The sequence below is a fragment of the Taudactylus pleione genome, unplaced genomic scaffold, assembly GCF_031769625.1.
Source record: "Taudactylus pleione unplaced genomic scaffold, aTauple2 ptg000547l, whole genome shotgun sequence".
NCBI classification, from domain to species: Eukaryota; Metazoa; Chordata; class Amphibia; order Anura; family Myobatrachidae; genus Taudactylus; species Taudactylus pleione.
In genome coordinates this window covers 1,946,833-1,970,307 of record NW_028284949.1, presented here as the reverse complement: position 1 = coordinate 1,970,307, position 23,475 = coordinate 1,946,833, and the positions used below count along the sequence as shown (strand labels likewise).

At 43.2% G+C, this 23,475-nt stretch overlaps 1 protein-coding gene across 1 annotated transcript; it reads right to left on the bottom strand.

Annotated features, from left to right (window-relative positions):
* Positions 1-236: 236 nt before the first annotated feature.
* On the bottom strand, positions 237-22,989 carry LOC148500750 (uncharacterized). Its single transcript, XM_088451329.1, has 10 exons — positions 22,929-22,989; positions 20,276-20,349; positions 17,624-17,740; positions 15,551-15,729; positions 15,216-15,339; positions 15,002-15,099; positions 14,756-14,867; positions 12,274-12,371; positions 12,037-12,136; positions 237-2,096 (listed from the first exon to the last, which is right to left on the bottom strand). Exons 5-10 carry the CDS (start codon positions 15,298-15,300, stop codon positions 304-306), a joined length of 2,286 nt encoding a protein of 761 aa, XP_088307455.1. The 5' UTR covers positions 15,301-15,339; positions 15,551-15,729; positions 17,624-17,740; positions 20,276-20,349; positions 22,929-22,989; the 3' UTR covers positions 237-303.
* Positions 22,990-23,475: the final 486 nt, after the last annotated feature.

The window sequence follows — 23,475 nt, the reverse complement described above, 5'->3', positions numbered from 1 at the left end:
CTATGCCATTGTGGGTAATACAATTCCAAAAGTGACCATACATGCTACAAAGCGACAATGAGAAACAATCTTGCGAGATGGACAGTAACAGGAATAAAAAATACAATATGAACAGTAGCACAAACAATGCCAGATCAACTTTATATAACTAAAAAGAAATGCGAGGTGAATGAAGAACCCATCTCTGAAAAAATATGCATAATATTAGTTTTTTAGATAAAATATTTTCTGTTTAAATGTATGTACAAAGTTCCACATTTTCTGAGTTGTCATTTCTCTCAATTAGAACATGGAAATGGATTCTCACCTGTGACTTCTCTCGTGTCTAACAAGATATGATTTGTGACTAAAAAATTTCCCACACTTGGCACATGAAAATGGCTTCTCGCCTGTGTGAATTTGCTTATGTGTAACAAGAGATGCTCTTTGTGTAAAACATTTCCCACACTCTGTACAAGAAAATGGCTTCTCACCTGTGTGAGTTCTCTTGTGTGTATTTAGCGATGATTTATCTGGAAAACGTTTCCCACACTCTGTACATGAAAAAGGTTTTTCACCCGTGTGAGTCATCTCATGTCTAACAAGATACGATTTCTGTTTAAAATATTTCCCACACTTGGGACATGGAAACCGCTTCTCACCTGTGTGAATTATCTTGTGTGTACAAAGCCGTGATGGTTTTGAAAAACATTTCCCACACTCGGCACATGAAAATGGTTTCTCACCTGTGTGAGTTCTCTTGTGAGTAACAAGAGTTGATGCATCTGAAAAACATTTCCCACACTCTGCACATGGAAATGGCTTTTCACCTGTGTGTGTTCTCTTATGTAAAAGAAGATTATATTTGTAATCAAAACATTTCCCGCACTCAGAACATGGAAATGGTTTCTCACCTGTGTGAAGTCTCTCATGTATAACCAGAGCTGATTTCTCTCTGAAACATTTCCCGCACTCAGAACATGGAAATGGTTTCTCACCTGTGTGAATTCTCTCATGTATAACAAGAGATGATCTGCTTGTAAAACATTTCCCACACTCAGGGCATGAGTATGGCTTCACACCTGCATGACTTCTCTTATGTTTAACAAGAGATGGATTTTGTGCAAAACATTTCCCACACTCAGAACATGGAAATGGTTTCTCACCTGTGTGATGTCTCTCATGTATAACCAGAGCAGATTTCTCTTTGAAACATTTCCCACACTCAGAACATGAAAATTGCTTAACACCTGTGTGACGTCTCTCATGTATAACCAGATCTGATTTGCGGGTAAAACATTTTCCACACTTGGCACATGAAAATGGCTTCTCACCTGTGTGAGTTCTCACATGTATAACAAGCTGTGCATTTACCGTAAAACTTTTACCACACTCTGAACATGTAAATGGCTGCTTACCGATGTGATTTTTTTCATGTATAACAAGACTTGATTTTTGCCTAAAAAATTTCCCACACTGAGAACACGGAAATGGCTTCTCACCTGTGTGAATTCTTTCATGGTTAACAAGACTTGATTTTTCCCTAAAACATTTCCCACACTGAGAACACGGAAATGGCTTCTCACCTGTGTGAATTTTTTCATGGTTAACAAGATATGATTTTTCCTTAAAACATTTGCCACACTCAGAACACGGAAATGGCTTCTCACCTGTGTGAGTTCTCTCGTGTATAGCAAGATGTGGTTTCTGTGTAAAACTTTTGCCACACTCAGAACATGAAAATGGTTTCTCACCTGTGTGAGTTCTCTCATGTATAACAAGATGTGATTTCTGTGTAAAACTTTTGCCACACTCAGAACATGAAAATGGCTTCTTACGAATATGAGCTGCACTATGGGCAATAAGCTTTGTGCTCTGTGTAGAACATCTGGCATCTACATTATTTGAAAATATCTTATCAACTCTAAGATCTGTAATAGATGTACTGATATCTGAGTTACATAACATTTCAGAAGAATCAGATGACGTTTTTGTACTTTGAAGAACAGGATGTATAATTGAGGTTTCTAATGGAGATTCTTGACTGTTATATTTTATTTCAGTATTTGGAGATAAATTCCAGGAACATTTGATTATATTTCTTCTGTTACAACCATCTGTAGGGAATATAATAAATATATGGTAATATGAATGTTTTAATGAAATAAGGTTATTTAAAAAAATAAACATCAAATATATTAATGTAATATGTTTAGAAGGTACAATTTGTGACTGACGCACACACACACATATTTATTAAATTTTATTTTTTTTTACACACGTGTAGTCCCTGTACCAGAATTTACTTTTTAACATAAAAGGTGAGTGTGAGTAATAGTTAAAATTGCTTTAAAATATTAAACCATCGCTTATGTATATTATAAAGGAGAAATAAAATACTGTATTCCATTTATATTATGTTGATTTTAAAATGTTGCATCATATTGTGTTCTTGTATGTAAGGTTTTATATCATCTGTAAATAAATGTGCTCATCTAATAAACTTATTACATATAAAATATTGTGCTAATGAAAGTCTCCATTAAAATAATATTGCATAATGGAGGTTATATGATGAATATTTATAGGCAGATCCCAGTTTCATCCAAAAATGCAATTACACGTTCCCACTAGAAGACCTGGTAAAATACAAACAATAACGCACAAACAACTATCACCAACAGTGACCAAAGATCATGGCAAATCGGATACATCAATTGAACTTTCTAGTCAGAGCTTGTGAAGGTTAATGGCCATGTTTAAAATGGGACCTGCACACAACTGCTTACGTTGACAGACTCCCCAGGTAGATTTGCTCCTGTGTTTCTGGTCTTTCCCATTATTACGCCAATTCTGGCTGGCGATTAGGGAGTTCTCCCTCGATAAGTTAATTATCTCCCATTTACGGCAGAATGGGCTATATTTGTAATGGTACCCACCACACAGAGTTTCAAGGGGATGTAAAAAAAAAATTAGTGCTGCCGCCAGAAAAGTTCTTACAAAATTGGATATCGGCCTCTCCCCCCATCATTACGGATGTTTCAAAATAAACTATTTCATATTTTTTATATTGACTGGATAGAAACCTTATTGAACAGAAAGTGCTTGGCCCCGCGATTTTTCGACACATGGGAGAGTTACCTCTCCACTTTACCTGAGGAATTTGAATGCAGAATTGAAGATGCTTTAAAAAAAAATACCATTTGGTATGAACAACGGCGACTTTTGGGAGATTTTCCCTTTAGTGCGCAGTGATCACATTGATTTTGATTTTTGTGGTACCTCCTGGAGGTTGGGTCTTGTTGTAGTGCGTGGCTCCCCCTCTCCACTTTTTCTTTTCATTTATCGATTTTTTTTTTCTTCTCATTGCATTGGTCTATTATATTTACTGTCTCTCTATATCGATTTATTGTATTACTTCATCATTTGTGATGATTACTATTTATATATTGTGGCTACTGATTGATAAATAGTTGTCTCTGTTTATAACTAAGTATATTTTGTCTCTTGTTTTCTGTTATGAGACATATAATTGTGTGAATGTCTACTTAGAGCTATGCGATTGTATTATTTGTATTGCATACTAAATTTTGTAACGTTGACACTTTTGGTGCTTTATACAATAAAAATTTTTTATTGGAAAAAAAAATAAAATGGGACCTGGCCAGACAAGACTGTGGAATGAAGTGATAGAAGTAACAGCTGTTTATATAATGCAAGCAAAGCATAGTGCTGGTGCTATAAGGGTTTGAGTAGAATGGTAGCAGATGAGAGAAGAATGTGCAAGACCTTTTCGAGAACCGCACAATTTGTTAAAGGCACTTTGCCAGATGTGAGCGGTGCGATCTGTAGACGATGTTCCTCATAAGAAGAGAGTAGAACAAGTGAATGTTCAAAACGGTTTAAGAGTTAAAAGTGGGCAGTGAAGAAAGCAGTGAGGCAGATGATACTTCTCTGAGGTAGATATATAAAATAGAAGAAGGGCGCCCTCCAGGCCTGTGGCCGAAATTAATCAGGCTGCTATTCTAGGGGTCCAATGGCACATTCTGTATGTTCCACTATTGTGTGATTTTTTTTTTGCTGACCCCTTTGCAGTGTATTCCAGTCTGAGATTGTCTTATTTATAGTATTTAAACAATATACAGATTATAGATAATACCTTACAGCGGCAGGAATGCCAGTAGCTCACTCACAACACATTCAAAGAGTTTAGAGAGCAATACAGTTGCCGGAGGTAGTAGTAATAAAAAAAGGTAAAGTGCATTAATGTAAAACAGATCCAGTAACATTGGGTAACAGAAAAGCAGATGAGGCTAAGGAAGTGACCATCTAGAAGTTAAAATCAAATTCCATCACCAGTTGATGTAATGCTTTTTGAAGCACTCAATGAACAAAGACAAGTTGAGATGCAAAGGTTGTTTTATCCACAGGAAAAAGCTATCAGGAAGACAAAGGAATGTGGCCGAGTCACCTGGACTATGGAAGGATATACAAGATAGACCAGTAGAACACAGAGCACATCATCCCAGCCTGGATGAAGCAGTACACAATCTGACTCACCTGAGACAGGTTATTATCTGTAAAGTGGTGTAATATTGATGCACACCCGGCTTCTATTCTCGAGAGTAAAATAGCTGCTTTATGTCTTACATGTCTACCGAAGGACCCAGAGAAAACAATACCAACAGAACCATCCAACATTCCTCCTACAGAAGGGATCATTCCAGATAATACAAACTGATCTCATCCACTTACCAAAATATAGGAACCTGCAGTATGTATTGGTGTGTGTAGATGTATATAGAAAAAAGCAAACAGACACTGCAAAAACAGCAAAGTCTACATCCAAAAAACTAATGCAAGAGTTTGTTTGCAGTTATGGTATCCTGAGAGTCAGTGTCAGAGGCACACGCTTCTCCAGAAATGTTTCCCAAACAATGGGACATATTCAAACAGCAAGATAAAAAGCCTTGCGCCCAATTTTGGATTATCGCAGGTATGCACTCTACCGATACCTGTGGTATCCAATAAAAAAAAGTAGTTGTGGTGTTTTTAGTTCAAAATGACACCTGCCCTGGGGTCTCCGGTGGCCTCCCCTCCATCTTAACATGGGGGAGGGGGACTGTTGAGAATCCTGGGGGCTGCTGGGAGATGTAGTTCTCCCTGCGCCCATTACTGGCGGGTATACAGTCACACTGGGGGGGGGCACTCACATCGGGGGTCACAGGCAAACACTCACTATACACACCTACAAACACTAAAACACTCACAATAGTCACCGCTGCTGCAGAAGACACCGCTTCGGAATGTGAGTAATTAAGGACTAAGGGCCTGATTCAGCGAGGATTGCACTGATGCAGACGCACGCAATCGATCAATGTTTTTGCTCTGCGCATTCACATAAGACGCAATGCAGGGACAAGCGATTGACAGGAAGTGCCGTTTGTGGGTGGTGACGAGCGGTGGACGGGTGAACGCAGGCGTGTGCGTGTCTGAACACCCTTTCATGGGCATGCATAATTAAGCCCTTGCAGCCCAAGGTCTAGTTACACACAGGAATTCTCGATGCGGCTGCAGGAGGGTCAGGTCAAAGATTGTGCGTATGGGTCCGATGGTTCCTGGTGTTTCCGCTGTCTTCCCAGGTATAAGAGGATGCCCGTAAAGGGAAGTGGACAGGATTATGTATTGCTGGGTGTCTGCTTCTTCTGCTGCAGTTGCTGTGCGTATGCATGTATTAGCATACTCTTGCAGCGGCCACGTGTGTGCGTCTGCATCCGTGCGTTCCTTGCTGAATCAGGTCCTAAGTAAGCTAATTGGAAACTTCCAATTGCTTAGTCCTCGTTGACGCCGGGGTCCCTGAGAAAGTCTCGCTGATTTTTTCTAAAATTAACAATTTTAGGAAAAATCTGACTTGCTTTGGAGATGCTCAAAAAAGAAAAACCTTGGCGTGGCCACGGCAGCAATAGTGTAGGACACAGGGACTCTGAGCTCTCCGGCTGATAATCCTGCTTACCCCTCCTGAGACCCCTATATCAACGTTACTACCCTGCTGTCTCTCACATACCTTGCCAGGAACCTGCTGACTTGGTTGGAGTTGTGTGGAGTGAGGAGAGTGGCTCTTGAGGGCCTCCATTGCATTCCCTGGGCCTGCCTGTTTACAGATCCTGTGACTCCAGAGCTGCACCCAGGCCTCTCCTCTCCTGTTGGTTTCTGTATTATGCAGCCTGTCTGTGCCTGACAAGGGGGCTTTGCTGGGAGCTTCTGGTCTGCTTCTCCTGCCTGGCTTGTGTTTAGAGTCAGGGAGGTTATCTCTGAGTCTGATACTGCTGGCGTTCTGCCAGACATCACTATTTCTCCCTGCTCTGTGTGAAGAACTGTCAGCTCTGCAACTGTGGGACTCAGCAACACTTCTCTTCCTGTGAGTGATTTCTAAGTTTGGAGGGATCTCTGCCTGTTGCTGCTGCTGTGTCACTACCTGTGCATTTATATATTATAACTTGTCTCCTACATTATATTAATACTATGGGGAAAACAGGTCATGCTGCTGCTGCAAAACTGGAACGATTTGCCCGTTCCTCCACTCCTGTGCCCCCAGTGTTGTGATCCCCAGGGTACATCCAAGTCTGTGACCCCACCTCCCCCTGCTGCATCTGGGTCAGATTCATCACCAGAAGTTACGCTGCAACAAGTGCTGGATGCAGTTACCTCTTGCGAGACTAAATTGGCAGATAAGATTGAGAAAGTTCAATCCGATATATCTTCTCTTCATCAAGGTCTCCAGCAGGTCCGCGAAAGAGTCGGGGAGGCAGAAACACGTCTATCTAATCTGGAAGATTCCCAGACCCCACTACAGGCTCAAGTGGCCTCCCTGACATCCCAAATGTCCGCAATGCAGCATAAAATTTCCGATATGGAGGGCAGACTGCGCCGCAACAACGTGCGGTTCGTTGGTCTCCCGGAAAGAGAGGAGGGGTCTCCACCTGAAACATTCCTTGAGAAGTGGTTGGGGGATACATATGGCAGAGACTCATTTACTAACCAATTTGCTGTGGAGAGAGCGCATCGGATCCCTACCCGTCCCCTGCCGCCTGGCGCTCCACCGCGCACATTTATAGCCAAATTTCTTCATTACCAGGACCGTGATACTGTGCTTCGATTGGCTCGAGTTAAAGGGCCACTGGAACGCAACGGTGTGAAAATTTCTGTGTTTCCTGATTTCGCAATGGATGTCCAAAAAGACAGAGCTAAATTCCTTCCAATAAACAGTCGTCTCCGGGATTTAAATCTTCAGTACGCTATGATTTTTCCATCTAAGTTGCGAGTGGTAGTGGATGGAGAGTCAAAATTTTTCTCTACACCACAGGAGGCTGCGGCGTGGCTGGACCGGATCTCCTGGGAACAGGCAAATGGCACCGGAATGACTGTACTGATTGCATTTGCTGATTATATTTGTTTATGGCCAGAAATTGCTAGTCTCATTACGACATTAAATAGGCCTTTTTCTGATATTCCAATATTTATATTTCTATAATAGTATTTATGTTGTGATATTGGTTGGATATTGTTCTATGTTCCGTTCCCCTTACTGGGTATATTTCTTTTTTTTCTGGTAGGGTTTTTCTTTTTCTTCTTTATTCGTTGTTTATGTTGATATTTCGGTCAAAATATGGCCGGAGAGTTCCGTTGCATTGGTGGTTATTTTTATCCCAGTGCCTTTTACACCTATAAGGATCGAGTAGTTGTATCCTGTGGGTTTTAGTGTAGTTTAGTTTTGGGTTTAAGTATGCCTAAGTTCGGGTGGGTATACAGGGTGGGGGGTGGCTTTGGATGGGTTGTCCAGTTTTTTTTCTTACAAATGCTTTTCTTTATTTTTTCTTTACCACACTATTTTCAAGGTCCCCGGAAGACGCTATCTTACTTATACTCCTATATATTGTCTTCTTATCATAAGGATAGTTTACCACATCTTAGATCAAAGTGGGAGAGAGATATTGGCCTTATGAGTGATACGGAATGGGATAATGCTCTAGAAGCTCCTCGTATTTCCACGACTTCTATAAGATTTCAACAGATTCAACTGTTTATTCTACACCGTACCTATTTAACTCCTGTTCGTTTGCTAAAATTTGGGGGGGAGAGCATCTGGACATATGCCCTATGCGTAAAATTAGTAGCGGTACTTTCTGGCACCTTCTATGGGATTGTCCGGGGGTTAGCATTTTTTGGAATAAGGTTCTGAGAGTTTTGTCCAATACAGGTATTGCTCCCACTTTAGCTACGCCATTGACGTGCTGCTTAGGCTCTATGGACGACGAAGTAGTGGACAGATATCTTAAGCAATACATTGTCAATATGTGTACACTAGCTAAGGTATGTGTGGCTCGGTCGTGGATTGCTCCTACAGGACCAGATTATAATGCTTGGCTGTCCTTGGTCCGTACCACTGTTGAACATGAAAAACATGTGTTTATTTGTCGCAAAGCTGAGAAGAAGTATGAACGTATCTGGAGCAGTTGGCTTAAATCCTGTTATGCCCGTGCACTGCCTAATGATTGAACGGTATATTATTGTTAGGATAATGAGGTAGATTATTACTTTGTTGGAGGTAATGTGCTGTGTGATAAGTTGAGAGCAGAATTTATTGTGATCTAGTTGATTTTGGCAATTTTTCAGGTGTTATTTTTGACAATATTCCAATATTTGTATAGTGTGGTAATTTTTTTTTTTTTTTTATATATTTTATGTGTATGTGTATATATATATATATATATATATATATATATATTTTCTCTATGTGTATTGTTTTGGTATACAGATTAATATTATATTTTTTATAAGCAATGGATCTGGGATGCAGTTTGTAGATCTAGGTTTTATATTCCAGATACTGTTATTTGATTATGTATGTATGTATGTATGTATGTATGTATGTATATATATATATATATATATATATATATATATATATATACACACATACATACACACACACACATATATATATATTATTATTTTATCTTTTTATATATTTTTTTATTATTTATTTTGTTTGGTTATTTGTTAATGTATATCTATAAACCAATAAAAATGTACTCAATTTAAAAAAAAAAAAAAAAAAAAAAAAAAAAAGAAAAACCTTGCAGGTGTGGGATTTTTGCTATTCTCTCCCCAGTTGAATATGCCCCAATGTGTATGCTATTGGGTATAATGAGCATTATGCATACTCCCTGCAGGCCACAAGCAAGTGGTAAGGAAAAACGATAAATGGCGAGCTTAACTTATTGAGAAGCTTTACCACTGGTACCACAAAGTATAAAAATGACTGCCAGGCCTCCTCCTACCACCTTTTGAGGTTCTTTTCGGGAAAGAAGTAAATGTAATTGTATATCCACAGGACAATTAAATTATAACAATGAAGTAACTCAAATATTAACATTACTAAACAGCTAAGAAGACAGCAAGGTTTAATACACCCGTCACCAGATATGACTGACAAAAACTGTCATGGCGGATTATATCATGGTCAGGAATTTGTTACGTTCTGGTTGACTGATAGAGATGTGGTAGTAGTACACCTGGTTGACTGATAGATCTATGGGAAGGAACCTAAGATTTTACATCCATTCCGCACACTGTAAGGGTGTGTACACACCTGAACGACCGGCAATCGTGTCGATGTTCAGGGCGATTTGCCTTCACCTGGTACACACTTAAAAGATTTAATGAACGACAGAACAATCACTGTTCCGTCCTTCATTAATATGCACAGCCTGACCTGCGATATCGTGCGATTGACTGTGCAGCACAGCCAATCACACGATATCGCATGCGATCGCGGGAATGTGCAAATTGGGCACACACACTGCACTATATGCCCAATTTGTCATTTCCGATTTGGCTAAACCGGCCCAATATCGCTCAGGTGTGTACCCACCCTAAGAAGACTGCAGACCCAGAAATTAATCCAGGCAAGATAGGACATGATATCGCTCCACAGCTCGAGACACTGCCAGCATAATAATGAAACAAATTTAGTTTAAAATAACTTGAAAAAAAAATCACTAATAGATAATAAAACAATAAAATAAATAGAAAATGTCTACAGACACCTTCTGAAGAAACCGTTGGATATACATAACGGAGAAATGCATTAAGATCCGTTTTGGACATTAATACCGGCTGCTGGACATTTAACTTGTGATTGGTGAGATACCCTGGATGCTGAACTGTGCATGTCTGCTCACAGCATAAGCTGAGTCTCCCTCCACATTACATTAGGCCGTGGATGTGTTTCTTCCAGGACCGCTGCTACATTGTATTCAGGCGGGGACAAGTTCTCCCACCGCAGCTTTTCTGTGATAAACATTGCTGGGCATCGACATTGGTGGTGAGATGTAGTCCTTGGAGAGTGAGCACGTGAACTATTTGGCACTTTTGCCACAATATAATACTAATTGGAACATCTCACTACTTAAGTGTCAATTCTATGCCGGAAACTTGAGACCAATCAGTGGCATTTATTGTCTATAGACATTATTTATTTTATTATCTATTAGTGATTTTTTTCATGTTCTATTAAACAAAATTTGTTTTTGTTCTATATGCGCTCCCTTGTTCGGCATTTTACTAGGTTTGTATAGCTTTATAGACCGCGCAGTCTCAACAACGTGGACTGCGAAGAAACGAGGGGAATCAAATAAAAAGATTGCTAACGGCCTGGGATGAATATACGCACACTAGAAAAGGAAAAGTATTCTTTAGCAGCGCACTAAGGATGGTCTATATAATAGAAAAAAAATTATTGATATTTCATTAAATTATATTACTTAGAGACATTATTTGTTACAAAAAGCTAAATATTTAAAAACAAAAAGTAGGGAAGTAATAGTGAATATTAAGAACAAGGCTGTTATCTAGGGTTGGGTACGAGATTTTGGCGGTCAAAGTCCCGATATCGGCATCCCAACTGGGTTAGGATACCGACAACCAGTCAGTAGGTATCCTAACCCTACTTCTACCCCTCCCTCCCCGCTGCCTAAATCTAACCATTCCCCTAGTGCCTAACCCTTACCCTCCCCCTTGTGCCTTCGCCTAACCCTACACTCGCTACTTACCTTCGGGATGCCGATGCTGGCATATCGACCACATCCTGCTACACTAATGCCTGGTCATATTTGCCCTAAATTCCTTTAGGTTGAGAAAGTATATATTTATATCAGTCAGCAATAATATTGTTTTCTCCCCAAATCCATACTGTGCTGATAACTCTAAGTGACAGAATCATGATTACATTCGGTATATGATAAACATTATCTGTAGACAGCGCTAACTTCTATGTAACGTGATAAGAATTATTTCGCCACTTATAGCAGGTTCTTTAGTATTGTTCATTGTGTGGGTAGGAGACTGGTCAGATCTCTGGGCTGGTAGCACACAGTGACATGATGTGAGGAGGAGAGAAGGAGAATAATAGGGGCTGATGGCTCCTGATGAGATACACCAGAGAGTATGAGGAGGAGACTGGTCAGATCTCTGGGCTGCTAACACACAGTGACATGATGTGAGGGGGAGAGCAGTAGTATAATAGGGGCTGATTGTTCCTAACTAGCCCATTTGGCAGATACATTCCCTCAATAGTCTGTACTAACAGAGGAGGGTGTAGGATAAGAGATTGCTGTAGTGACAGAGGAGGGTGTAGGATAAGAGATTGCTGTAGTGACAGAGGAGGGTGTAGGATAAGAGATTGCTGTAGTGACAGAGGAGGGTGTAGGATAAGAGAGTGCTGTAGTGACAGAGGAGGGTGTAGGATAAGAGAGTGCTGTAGTGACAGAGGAGGGTGTAGGATAAGAGACTGCTGTAGTGACAGAGGAGGGTGTAGGATAAGAGATTGCTGTAGTGACAGAGGAGGGTGTAGGATAAGAGATGGCTGTAGTGACAGAGGAGGGTGTAGGATAAGAGATTGCTGTAGTGACAGAGGAAGGTGTAGGATAAGAGAGTGCTGTAGTGACAGAACAAGGAGAATATGTGACTGTTCTGTACTTAGTGATTATTACTCACCTGTGCTGATAGCTGTAGGGATTTCCTCCTCCTTACACTGCTGATCACACATCACATACATTACTTCCTCTTCCACCTTAATATTAGACAGAGTTGCACCCTAAACATAAAAAAAAATATTGTTTGATTCAATTAATGCAGATTAAACAGTAGAATAACAGTGTATAAGACACACACAGCTTCCTACACATCATATAGTCGCTTTGGTATATTGGTAAGACCATAAATCCCACCTACCTGATCCTCCTGTGGGACACTGTGATTCTCCTCTGTATCATCCTGGGAATAAAGAGGACGGGGACATCTCTCTGGGATATTTCTGCTACTGGCTCCATCTGTTGGATAAACACAGTGACTGAGTACATTGTATATATGTGATAATCAGGTGATGTGTACAGTAAGCTAAGCAGCCTATAGTGTGATAGGGAAAGCAGGAGTACCCCCCCCCCAACACACACACACAATGCACTTGTAACATATATAAGACATCTATTATATGTTCCTATATTACAGTTATTGTAATGCGAAAATACACAGGCTAGATCAATGGGACATTCCAATACCTGTAAACTCTCTACATAAGGGGATCGGTGCCTACCAATAGTCTTAAGACATTCCCAAAATATATGGACCCATGTATTCCAAGGGTCTCCTCATCCCCAGCAGTGTTAGGGGGCAAAGGAGACCATTTTGGCCAGCACCACAGGAAACTGGAACCATCTGGACAGAAGCGTGTATCTAAAGGCATCAGCAGAAGACACCCAGAAATGGAACCACGGGGACCTGGCATTTGTGGGCAGATGCTGTATAAGAAGATCTAGGGCTGGTGCAAGTTTCAATGGCGACGTATAATGGCGCACAATCGATATAACAGCGTGCACAGAAAGTAAAAAGGGGACCTCTCGGCCCTTGCACATTCGGCCGCATGCATGAACGCAAGGGGAGGTGATTGTAAGCCAACTGCGTAATCTCGCAGATAGGCGACCGCCAACAGACGCTGCTTCGCGCAGGATCAGGCAGTTTGTGTCTGTAAAACTTAATCGGTCTCCTTGCGGTGAAATTGGAACAAATGAATGCTCACCAAGAACAGGAGACCAGTTTCCAATTGGCTGCTACATCTCGTCACTAGTTATCTACAGTCGCTTCAGAACATGTAGCTCAATTTTTTTATAAATTTCAACTAATTTATACAGTGAATTAGTAAAAAGCCACAGGGCCAATACTTGTAAATGTTTTGACAGTCACTTATTGGAATTGGCATCATTAATTAAGTGTCGAAAGGAAATGGCCAAACCTCAAGATGTACCATTCCGGCAGGTGTTTGGAAAAACCCAAGATCAACGCCGATGGACTCATCAGACGCAACTGTACAGCGTTTAATGTTAGCGAAAATACATATGTACTTTGTAATTTGCCATAGATGTGGAACATGATAAGACATTAGTGTCATTTGTACTGGCTGCAGTGAGACTTAGTCACTGTATTGTCCCAAAATAAACCTTTTTACATTATTTAGAATTTTACCGACTGCTGCACCTGATTTATATACCTTATCAAATACTTTACCCCCTAAGTCTTTTTACCAATAAAGAATGTCAATTACAAAAAGCTGGTTTCATCAATTTGTGCACTATGGCGTATACACAATATTCCGGTCAGTCACGTCTGGCACAATGGGGCATGAGCACATTATAGTAGAGGTTGACAGGGTGTGAGCAGAGGGCGAGGATTCATTTGGTTCGAGCCGTAAAACTTTCCCCCTGATCCTATTGGCCTTCAACAGGGGACCGTCTGCAATCAAAAGGACTTTTCTACGTGAGAATAAATGGAAGGCCCCTGGAAAGACCAAGGTGTATTTGGAAAGTGCTTTGAAGACGATAACTTTTAAAACAAAACCCAACAAATCAAAGAGGTAGTTTCAGAATAGCAGGTGCCAACTCTGCAGGCAAATGGAATTTGCACTGTATTAGACCATCTCTATTAATAGGCAAATAGCTATTCATAGCATCATTATATAACGAAAATAGCTGCACTGTGAAAAATGAGCAGTTCTTTTAAACCATACTTCTCTATGAAGTTAATTCTCTGACTTTGATAGCACCATTAGCTATTAGTCTGTTCATATTCCCAATAGATACTTAAACTTATATGATCGATTTAATATATTTCATCTTGTAGATTAACACTACGGTGAATCACACAGAGAATATTCTCTAGATGTTGTGGGATTATCTGAATAAATTGATCCATTATTAGGATATATGAGGATCTTTGATATTTTTAATTTTCTAGTGTGATACTTATAATACATGTTTAGGGATCTGTATATTTATGTATGGTATTCTGTCTTGATGTTTTTTTGTTTGTTATATATTACATTAAATGATAATTTTTAACAGATTTGAACAAGTTTGTGCCCCCAACAAAGAGTTATCCTTTTCTTTCCTTTTTTCTGTACTGTTATCCAACTCTAGGGGAGCGCCGCCAACTTTATTTGTTGATGGCATTCATTTCAATTAATTTTTTACCTTTTTGATATAATATTGATGATTCACTGCCATACAACATGAAAATTTGGCTACTAATATGTCAGTTTAATAGCTTGTGCGGAAACACTTCCCCTGTTTTGACCACTTAGTAAAGCTGGCTCCCATGCAAATACAAGGAATACAACGGGTATAAAGTTAGCTACAGACGGCAAACAGAGTTTATTACTCACCTGCACAGATCTCTGTGGGGATTTCCTCCTCCTTACACTGCTGATCACTCATCACATACGTCTCCTCTTCCCCCTTTATATCTTCTAACTTAATGTCAGTTACAAGTTCGCTCTTAATGACCCAGAAAACAATAAAAAAAAAATATTAATATGTTTAATAAGAATTGGGATCAAACAGTACAATCGTTCTCTTAGTGTGAAATAAGGTTTTTTTGGTATATTGGTGAGACCCTAAATCCCACCTACCTGATCCTCCTGTAGGACACTGTGATTCTCCTCTGTATATTCCTGGGAATAAAGAGGACGGGGACATCTCTCTGGGGTATTCCTGTTACTGGCTCCATCTGTAGGAGACACACAGTGACTGATTACACTGTATATATGTGATCATCAGATGATATGTATATAGGTGGCCCCATAGCTGCTCTCCCCATTACAAAACATGACAGTCTCCACTTACCCAGTGATGTGAGGGGCCGGTGATTCTCCATCATCACGTCCTTGTACAGACCCCTGTGTCCTTCTATATACTCCCACTCCTCCATGGAGAAATAGACAGTGACGTCCTCACACCTTATAGGAACCTGACACACACAATGATACAGTCATCACCCAGACACATCCCCTGGTGTTACTGTATAATGTCCCATTCCCAGCAGTCACCTCTCCAGTCATCACCCAGACACATCCCCTGGTGTTACTGTATAATGTCCCATTCCCAGCAGTCACCTCTCCAGTCATCACCCAGACACATCCCCTGGTGTTACTGTATAATGTCCCATTCCCAGCAGTCACCTCTCCAGTCAGCAGCTGAATGATCTTGTTGGCGAGTTCCAGGATCTTCTGGTCATTGTCTCTCTCATGTATCAATGAGTGAGGTTGAGGCTCTGGGTCCTGCTCAGGCCTCCTGATACAAGGAGACGACTGCCTGGTGCCTCATACTCCCCAGATGACTTCTTTACTACTGTGCAATCCTGTAATGACAGACATCAAAGAAAGGTCAATTAAACTCCAATTATAAAGAGATTTTTTTTTACTTGCAAGCTAATTGTTTGTGGCCCGAGATCTGCCCCAGTGGATCAAGATGGCGGCTGCGGCAGTGAGCAGGATAATACCTTATCCTGCTTCGCCATTTTCATTATTATAAGCAATGCTATGTTTGGGTGTCCAAAGGGTTCTGGAAGAAATCCCCCACATTTTTAGGCAAAATAGGGTTTTTGCATTTTTTTCCAACTGGTCTGAGATGCAGAAAACTTTTTTGCCTGTTTCCCATTTTTGCCTGTTTTTTTTTTGGCGAAATTGGACTACTTTGCCTCTAATTGAATACAGCCTTAAGTTCAATATGTAGCCATTGGGCAATCTGTAAATATGATATTCAGTTGAGGAAAGGGCACAACAGGCCTGAAGTTGGTCAAAAGCCATTAAGGATTGCGTGGAGAGGATGTCAGCTAGGGTATATAGACCTCTAGCCATCCAACTAGAGAAGCTTAGATTGGGTATACAGCTACTAAAAGTGGTCAGTGGCAAATTTTTGGTGGTTAGTTCCCAATCAGAATCAGGAAGTAGCCTTCAGTCCCATGTCTCTAAAGCATTACAGACCATCTGAAAACTGGTCTAGAAAATGTTTTTCTTTTTCGTGGTCAATGTAGAACTGCAAGAGAGAAGTTAGGTGATTACTGTTACCATGAAGGGGTGTACTTGGTCTGCAACAATGCTTAGGTAGGTGGTACGTATCAAAAGTAACACACACATGAATGTCAAGACCCAAGGTTTCCCAGCAGAACATTGCCCAGAGTTTAACATTGCCTCCGCTGGTTTTCCTTCTTCCCATAATGCATCCTGGTGACATCCCTTCCCCAGGTAAACGGTGCAAGTGTACCCAGCCGTTCACATGATGTAAATCATCAGACCAGGCCACCTTCTTCCATTGCTCCGTGGTTCAGTTCTTACACTCACCAGCTCATCACATGTGCTTTTGGCGGTGAACGAATCAACATGGGCACTCTGACCAGTCTATGGCTACGCAGCCCCAAGCTGCAAAGCACTGTATGTTCTGACACCTTTCTATCATAGCCAGCATTAACTATGTCAGCAATTTGTGCTACAGTAGTTCTTCTGTGGGAAAGGACCAGACGGGCTACCCTTTGCTCTCCATGCGCGTCAATGAGCCTTGAGTGTATGTGACCCTGTCACTGGTTCATGGTTGGATCACTTTTGGTAAGTACTAACTGCATATCGGGAATACCCATTTTGGAGATGATCTGAACCGTCGCCGAGCCATCAAAATTTGGCCCTCGCCAAAGTCGCTCAGATCCTTAACACCTGCCCATTTTTCCTGCTTCCAACACATCAACTTCAGTAGTTTGCTGCCCAATATATCTCAGCCTTTGTCAGGTGCCATTGTAACGAGATAATCCATGTTATTCACTTCACCCATCAGAGGCTTTATACGAAGTTATGGCTGATCAGTGTAGATACATCAGATCCGCCAATAGTGACATTGTAAAAGGTCTCTAAGGGGACCTAACCATGAAATGTTATAGCAGATCCATGTATTCATTAAACTAATGATTGGTCAAATGAACCTCAAAACTTTTTTTTTTGTATATATAAAAGGTAGAAATCAAAATGCATTGGCATGATAAGGTTGCATCTTGCCAACTACAATTATAGAGGGTTTGCAGGTTATGAAGGGGGGCCGTGGGGATGTGGAAAAGCTTCTGCATTGGTTGTGTTTCATTTATAGAGGACGCTGCACCGAACTAAAAGGAGCGGAAATGCATAATACCTATTTTTACAAATGGGTTCTATAGAGGATTACACAGAGGGTGTAATGTTGCATTTAATGTAATTTTTTATATTACTTACATTAAATCCCTGTCTCCAGCTCCATGTGGGACACTGGAACCTTGGTGTACAGTCAGTGGAGAGAGAAGCCTCAGCACTTTCAAATTTGGTGTTTTTCAACAGCCATTCAGCGTGGAACTAACAAGCCCAAACAGACAGCACAGAGAAGACGAGGGTGAGGGGAAACAGATATAATAAATATATCCACAAAAATATACCCAAGAGCGCTAGGGAGGGGCGGCCAGTATCCCCCATGGAGTCAGAGAAAGAGATTTAATGTAAGGAAAAAAATCCTCATTTGTCTTTCTTCCTATAGAGTATCCCGTTTCCCCCTGTATAATAGCACAACACCACAGGCCGCTTTCTTTGTATTATAACAACAGTGATCGCGGTGAGAGGAAAAATTGTGGGTCCCAGGGACCCCTCACTTTAAAAATTTGGGGTCCTACACCACTTTTTCTGGGTCCCATTACATATTATGGGAGTTGAGGGCAGGCACCAGTTGGGACTGTGCTGGGGGGTATATAGCAGTTGGGGTAGAGGTGGTTGGGGTAGAGCTGAGGGCAAAGGCAGGGAGACATTGGGTTAGAGCTGCAGCTATAATGGAGTAAGGGCAGGCACGGCTGGGGGCAGGGAGGGGTAAGTGCAGACAGTTGATGCGACAGTGCTGGGGGGCATGGAGGGTATGAGGCGCAATGTTAGATAGCAGCTGGCGCAGTACTTGGGGGGGGGTACGGCAGGGGTTAGCGGCAAGCAGTACTTGGGGTAAGGAGGGGGCGAGGGAAGATAGCAGCTAAGGCAGTACTGGGGGGGCAAGGAGGGGGTTAGGGGCAGAGCTGGGTCAGGATAGCAGCTGGGGCAGCACTGGGGGTAGAGAGGGGGCAAGTGTAGATAGCAGAAGGGGCAGTATGGGAGGCATATAGGTGAAAAGTTGTTAGCAGCTAGGGCAATACTGGGGGCAAGGAAGAGGTTAGGGGCAAGCAATACTGGGTGTAGGGAGTGGTAAGGGTAGATAACTAGGGCAGTAATGGTGGGAAAGGATGGTGTTCGGGGCAGTGCTGGGGGTAGGTGGGGGTTAGGGTAGGAGCTGGGGCAGCACTGGGTGTAGGGAGGGGGCAAGTGTAGATGGCAGCTGGGACAGTATGGGGGCCAAGAAAGAGGTTAGGGGCAGGCAGTACTTTGGGTAGGGCGGGGGTTAGGGGCAGTCAGTACTTGGGGCAGTGCTGGGGGTAGATAGAGTGTTAGGGAAGCTAAAACTTGGGGCAGTGGTTAACTCTTTTGCTTCTGCTGGGAACCCTTGGCCGGGTCACTGTTGTCCGCGTGCAGCTCCCTTCTGCCCCAAGCATTGTCCACCTTCTGCGTACAGAGAGCTCAGCTGGCTGAAGGAGTACCGGCTGCTAGAGTGTCTCAGCACCAACGACAACGCTGCTGCAGCCAAATCGCCCACGGCTGGGGGTGACGGTGCCGTGTGGTGAATGGTTGGGGGACTCCGCTACACGGCAATTGGCTGGGGAGACAGTGCCGCATGGTGATTGGCTGAGGGGAGCAGCTGTACAGCGATCGGTTGGGAGGGCGGCACCGTGATTGGCTGGGGGACGCAGCTGCATGGTGATTGGCTGGGGGGACAGTGCTGCATGATGATTGGCTGGTGGGAGCTGTTGCACAGCGATTGGCTGGGTGGGCGGTGCCTCGTGAATGGCTGGAGGGACGCCACTGCATGGCGATTGGCTGCGGGGGATGGCGTCGCCTGGTGATTGGCTGGGGGGTGCTGCTGCACTGATTGGCTGGGAGGACGGCGCCGTGTGGAGCATGGCTGGGGGCATGGCGCCCTGTGGTGGACGCTGCTGCACACTGATTGGCTACTGAGGTACACACAGCACGTCTTCCGGGACCCGATCAGTTTTAAAAGCTATAGTTTCCTGTAGTGCGTAAAAACGCGCTATAGTGCGTATTTTGCGAACTCTGAATAATAATAGGACACAAAAGGCCACTACCCTGTATAATAATAATAAGACACCACAGGCCGCACCAGCTGTATAATAACAGGACACCACATGCTGCTCTCCCTGAACAACAACAGGACACCACAGGCAACTACCCCTGTATAATCATAATAATAACAGCACACCACATGCTGCCACTCCACCTGTATAATAGTAATAAGACACCACAGGCTGCTCCCCCTGTATAATAATAATAACAGTTCACTACAGGCTGCTCCCCCTGTATAATAGTAATAACAGGACACTACAGGCTGCTTCCCTTGTATAATAATAACAACAGGACACTACAGGCTGCTCCCCCTGTATAATAGGAACAACAGGACACCACAGGCTGCTCCCCCTGTATAATAGTAATAACAGGACACCACCTCTGTATAAAAAGGCTCGACAAATTTTTCAAAAATCTAGGAGCCACTTTAAACGTTTAGGAGCCAGACCATCGCCCCCAACTAAAATATATGAAACCTTGTATAGACCACAACACAAGCCCCATCAATGCCCCTCAGAGCTCCCAACATGCCTTTTCAGTGCCCATCACACCCAACCACATGCCTATCTCAGGTGCCGAATATATAGTATAAAACACAGTATGTAAAAAAAAAATATATAGATATATAGGCACACACTGAGCACATAAGTATACATACAGTATATAATGACCTGGGAATACCTTGTATGTATAGGCAGCGGCGTCTCAGCTCTGTTGTCCACCTCTCTTTTGGTCTGCAGTTCCCCAGATTGTGGCTGTGCAGGGTATAGATAGGATTATAGGCGGGGCGGCAACCCCCAGGGCCCCCACATCTTGTCCCCGACACTTACTATAAAAAACCCGGAGTACAGCGTTTATAGCTGTGTCAGCTCCAGTCCTTGGTCTCCTCGGCGGCTCAGCTGTTATTATTACCTGCTCCCTTTGTATAATATTAACAATATACCACAGGCTGTTCCCCCTGTATAGTAATAAAACCAGGACACTACAGGCTGTATAATAGTAATAACAGGACACCACAGGCCGCTCCCCCTGTATAGTAGGACAGCGCGGGCCGCTCCCCCTGTATAGTAGGACAGCGCGGGCCGCTCCCCCTGTATAGTAGGACAGCGCGGGCCGCTCCCCCTGTATAGTAGGACAGCGCGGGCCGCTCCCCCTGTATAGTAGGACAGCGCGGGCCGCTCCCCCTGTATAGTAGGACAGCGCGGGCCGCTCCCCCTGTATAGTAGGACAGCGCGGGCCGCTCCCCCTGTATAGTAGGACAGCGCGGGCCGCTCCCCCTGTATAGTAGGACAGCGCGGGCCGCTCCCCCTGTATAGTAGGACAGCGCGGGCCGCTCCCCCTGCATAGTAGGACAGCGCGGGCCGCTCCCCCTGCATAGTAGGACAGCGCGGGCCGCTCCCCCTGTATAGTAGGACAGCGCGGGCCGCTCCCCCTGTATAGTAGGACAGCGCGGGCCGCTCCCCCTGTATAGTAGGACAGCGCGGGCCGCTCCCCCTGTATAGTAGGACAGCGCGGGCCGCTCCCCCTGTATAGTAGGACAGCGCGGGCCGCTCCCCCTGTATAGTAGGACAGCGCGGGCCGCTCCCCCTGTATAGTAGGACAGCGCGGGCCGCTCCCCCTGTATAGTAGGACAGCGCAGGCTGCTCCCCCTGCATAATAACAACAACAACAACAGGACACCACAGGCCGCTCCCCCTGTATAATAATAATAACAGGACACCACAGGCCACTACCCCTGTATAATAACAGGACACCACATGCTGCCACTCCATCTGTATAATAGAACACCACAGGTTGCTCCCCCTGTATAATATTAATAACATGGCACCTATGGCTGCTCCCCCTGTGTAATAGTAATAACAGGACACTACAGGCTGCTCCCTCTGTATAATAATAAAACTAGGAAACTACAGGCTGTCCCTCCAACTGTATAATAATAATAGGACTCCCCTGTATAATAACAGTGCACCAAAGGCTGCTCCCCCAGTGCAATAATAGGACACTACAGGCTACACCTCCTGTATAATAGTAATAACAGGGCACTTGAAAAATAGTAATAACAGGACACCAAAAGCTGCTTCCACTGTATAACAACAAGACACCACAGGCTGTTCTACCTGTATAAAATTAATAATAAAAGGACACCACAGGTCGCTCCCCTGTATAATAATAACAGGACACCACATGCTGCTCCCCCTGTATAATAATAATAACAACAACAAGACACCACAAGTTAATCTCTCTGTATAATATTATTATCATCATCATCATCAGGACACCACATGCTGCTCCCCTTGTATAATAATAATAATAACAGGACACCACAGGCGGCTCCCCCTGTATAGTAATAAAACTAGGATACTACAGGTTGCCCCCCCACCTGTATATTAATAATAACAGGACACCACAGGCTGCTCCCCCTGTATAATAATAACAGCAGGACACCACTACCGCTGTATAATAATAATAATATCAGGACACCACATGCTGTCACTCCACCTGTATAATAGTAATAGGACACCACAGGCTGCTCCCCCTGTATAATAGTAATAACAGGACACAACAGGCTGCTCCCCCTGTATAATAGTAATAACAGACCACCACAGGCTGCTCCCCCTGTATAGTAATATAATCAGGATAAAACAGGCTGCCACCCCACCTGTATAATAGTAATAATAGGACCCCACAGGCTGCTTCCCCTGTATAATAACAGTGCACCAAAGGCTGCTCCCCCTGTGCAATAATAATAATAATAACAACAGGACACTACAGGCTACACCTCCTGTAAAATAGTAATAACAGGGCACCTGAATAATAGTAATAACAGGACACCAAAAGCTGCTCCCCCTGTATAATAAGACACCACAGGCTGTTCTACCTGTATAATATTAATAATAAAAGGACACCACATGCTGCTCCCATTGTATAATAATAATATTATTATTATTAACAGGACACCACAGGTTAATCCCTCTGTATTATAATACTAATAGGACACCAGAGGCTGCTCCCCTGTATAGTAATAAAACCAGGACACTACAGGCTGCCACCCCCCACCTGTATATTAATAATAACAGTACACGACAGGCTGCTCCCCCTGTGTAATAATAGTAACAGAACACTACTGGCTGCTCCCCCTGTATAATAGTAATAACAGGACACCACAGGTTAATCCCTCTGTATAATAATAGGATACCACAGGCTGCTCCCCCTGCATCGTAACAAAACCAGGACACTACAGACTGCTCTCCCACCTGTATAATAGTAATAACTGTAACAGGCTGTATAGTAGGACACCACAGACCACTCCCCCTGCATAGTAGGACACCATTACCTGCTGCCAGACACAGAGACGTCGCCTTCTTCGCGCTCAAATCTGGACGGACACGCGGAATGGATGAGGTCAAATTTCCTGTGTGGAACGCACTGCCCGGAAGTATGGTGGAACGCACTGCCCGGAAGTAAGGTGTGAATGGCAGGTTATTAGTTAATTCCCTCTGACGTCTTCAGACCATGTGACCGCTCACACACAGAATGGAAGTGGATAGATCCCCTTCAGATTTTGGGTCCTGCTGGCTGCATTGGAAGAAACTGAGGTTAGAGAATGTGCTGAGGGAATGTGGGGCAGATAGCAGTGTGAGGGGGAGGTCCCCTTCATCAGCCAGTCTCCAGCGTCATTCCCTGCCATCCAAGTGGGCATAGGGAGGGAACATAACCTTGTGGCGAGCGCAACGAATCACCGAGCCCGAAACGTGGCGAGCGCACAACTTTCTTCTTTAGGTGGCCTTAATGGGCATGGAACTGCACTTCTGCCCTCACTCACGTCACTTCCAGGTCCCTAGCATGATGGAATGACGCTGGACACTGGCTGATGACGTCAG

Bases quoted from the DNA above. Each gene is read 5' to 3' on its own strand.
- LOC148500750 (XM_088451329.1), bottom strand. From the start codon at position 15,300: ATGGAGGAGTGGGAGTATATAGAAGGACACAGGGGTCTGTACAAGGAC. The intron at 15,100-15,215 runs GTAAGTGGAGAC...TGTCTCCTACAG, and splicing joins CCGGCCCCTCACATCACTGG to ATGGAGCCAGTAACAGGAAT. The intron at 14,868-15,001 runs GTAGGTGGGATT...TGGGTCATTAAG, and splicing joins GTGTCCTACAGGAGGATCAG to AGCGAACTTGTAACTGACAT.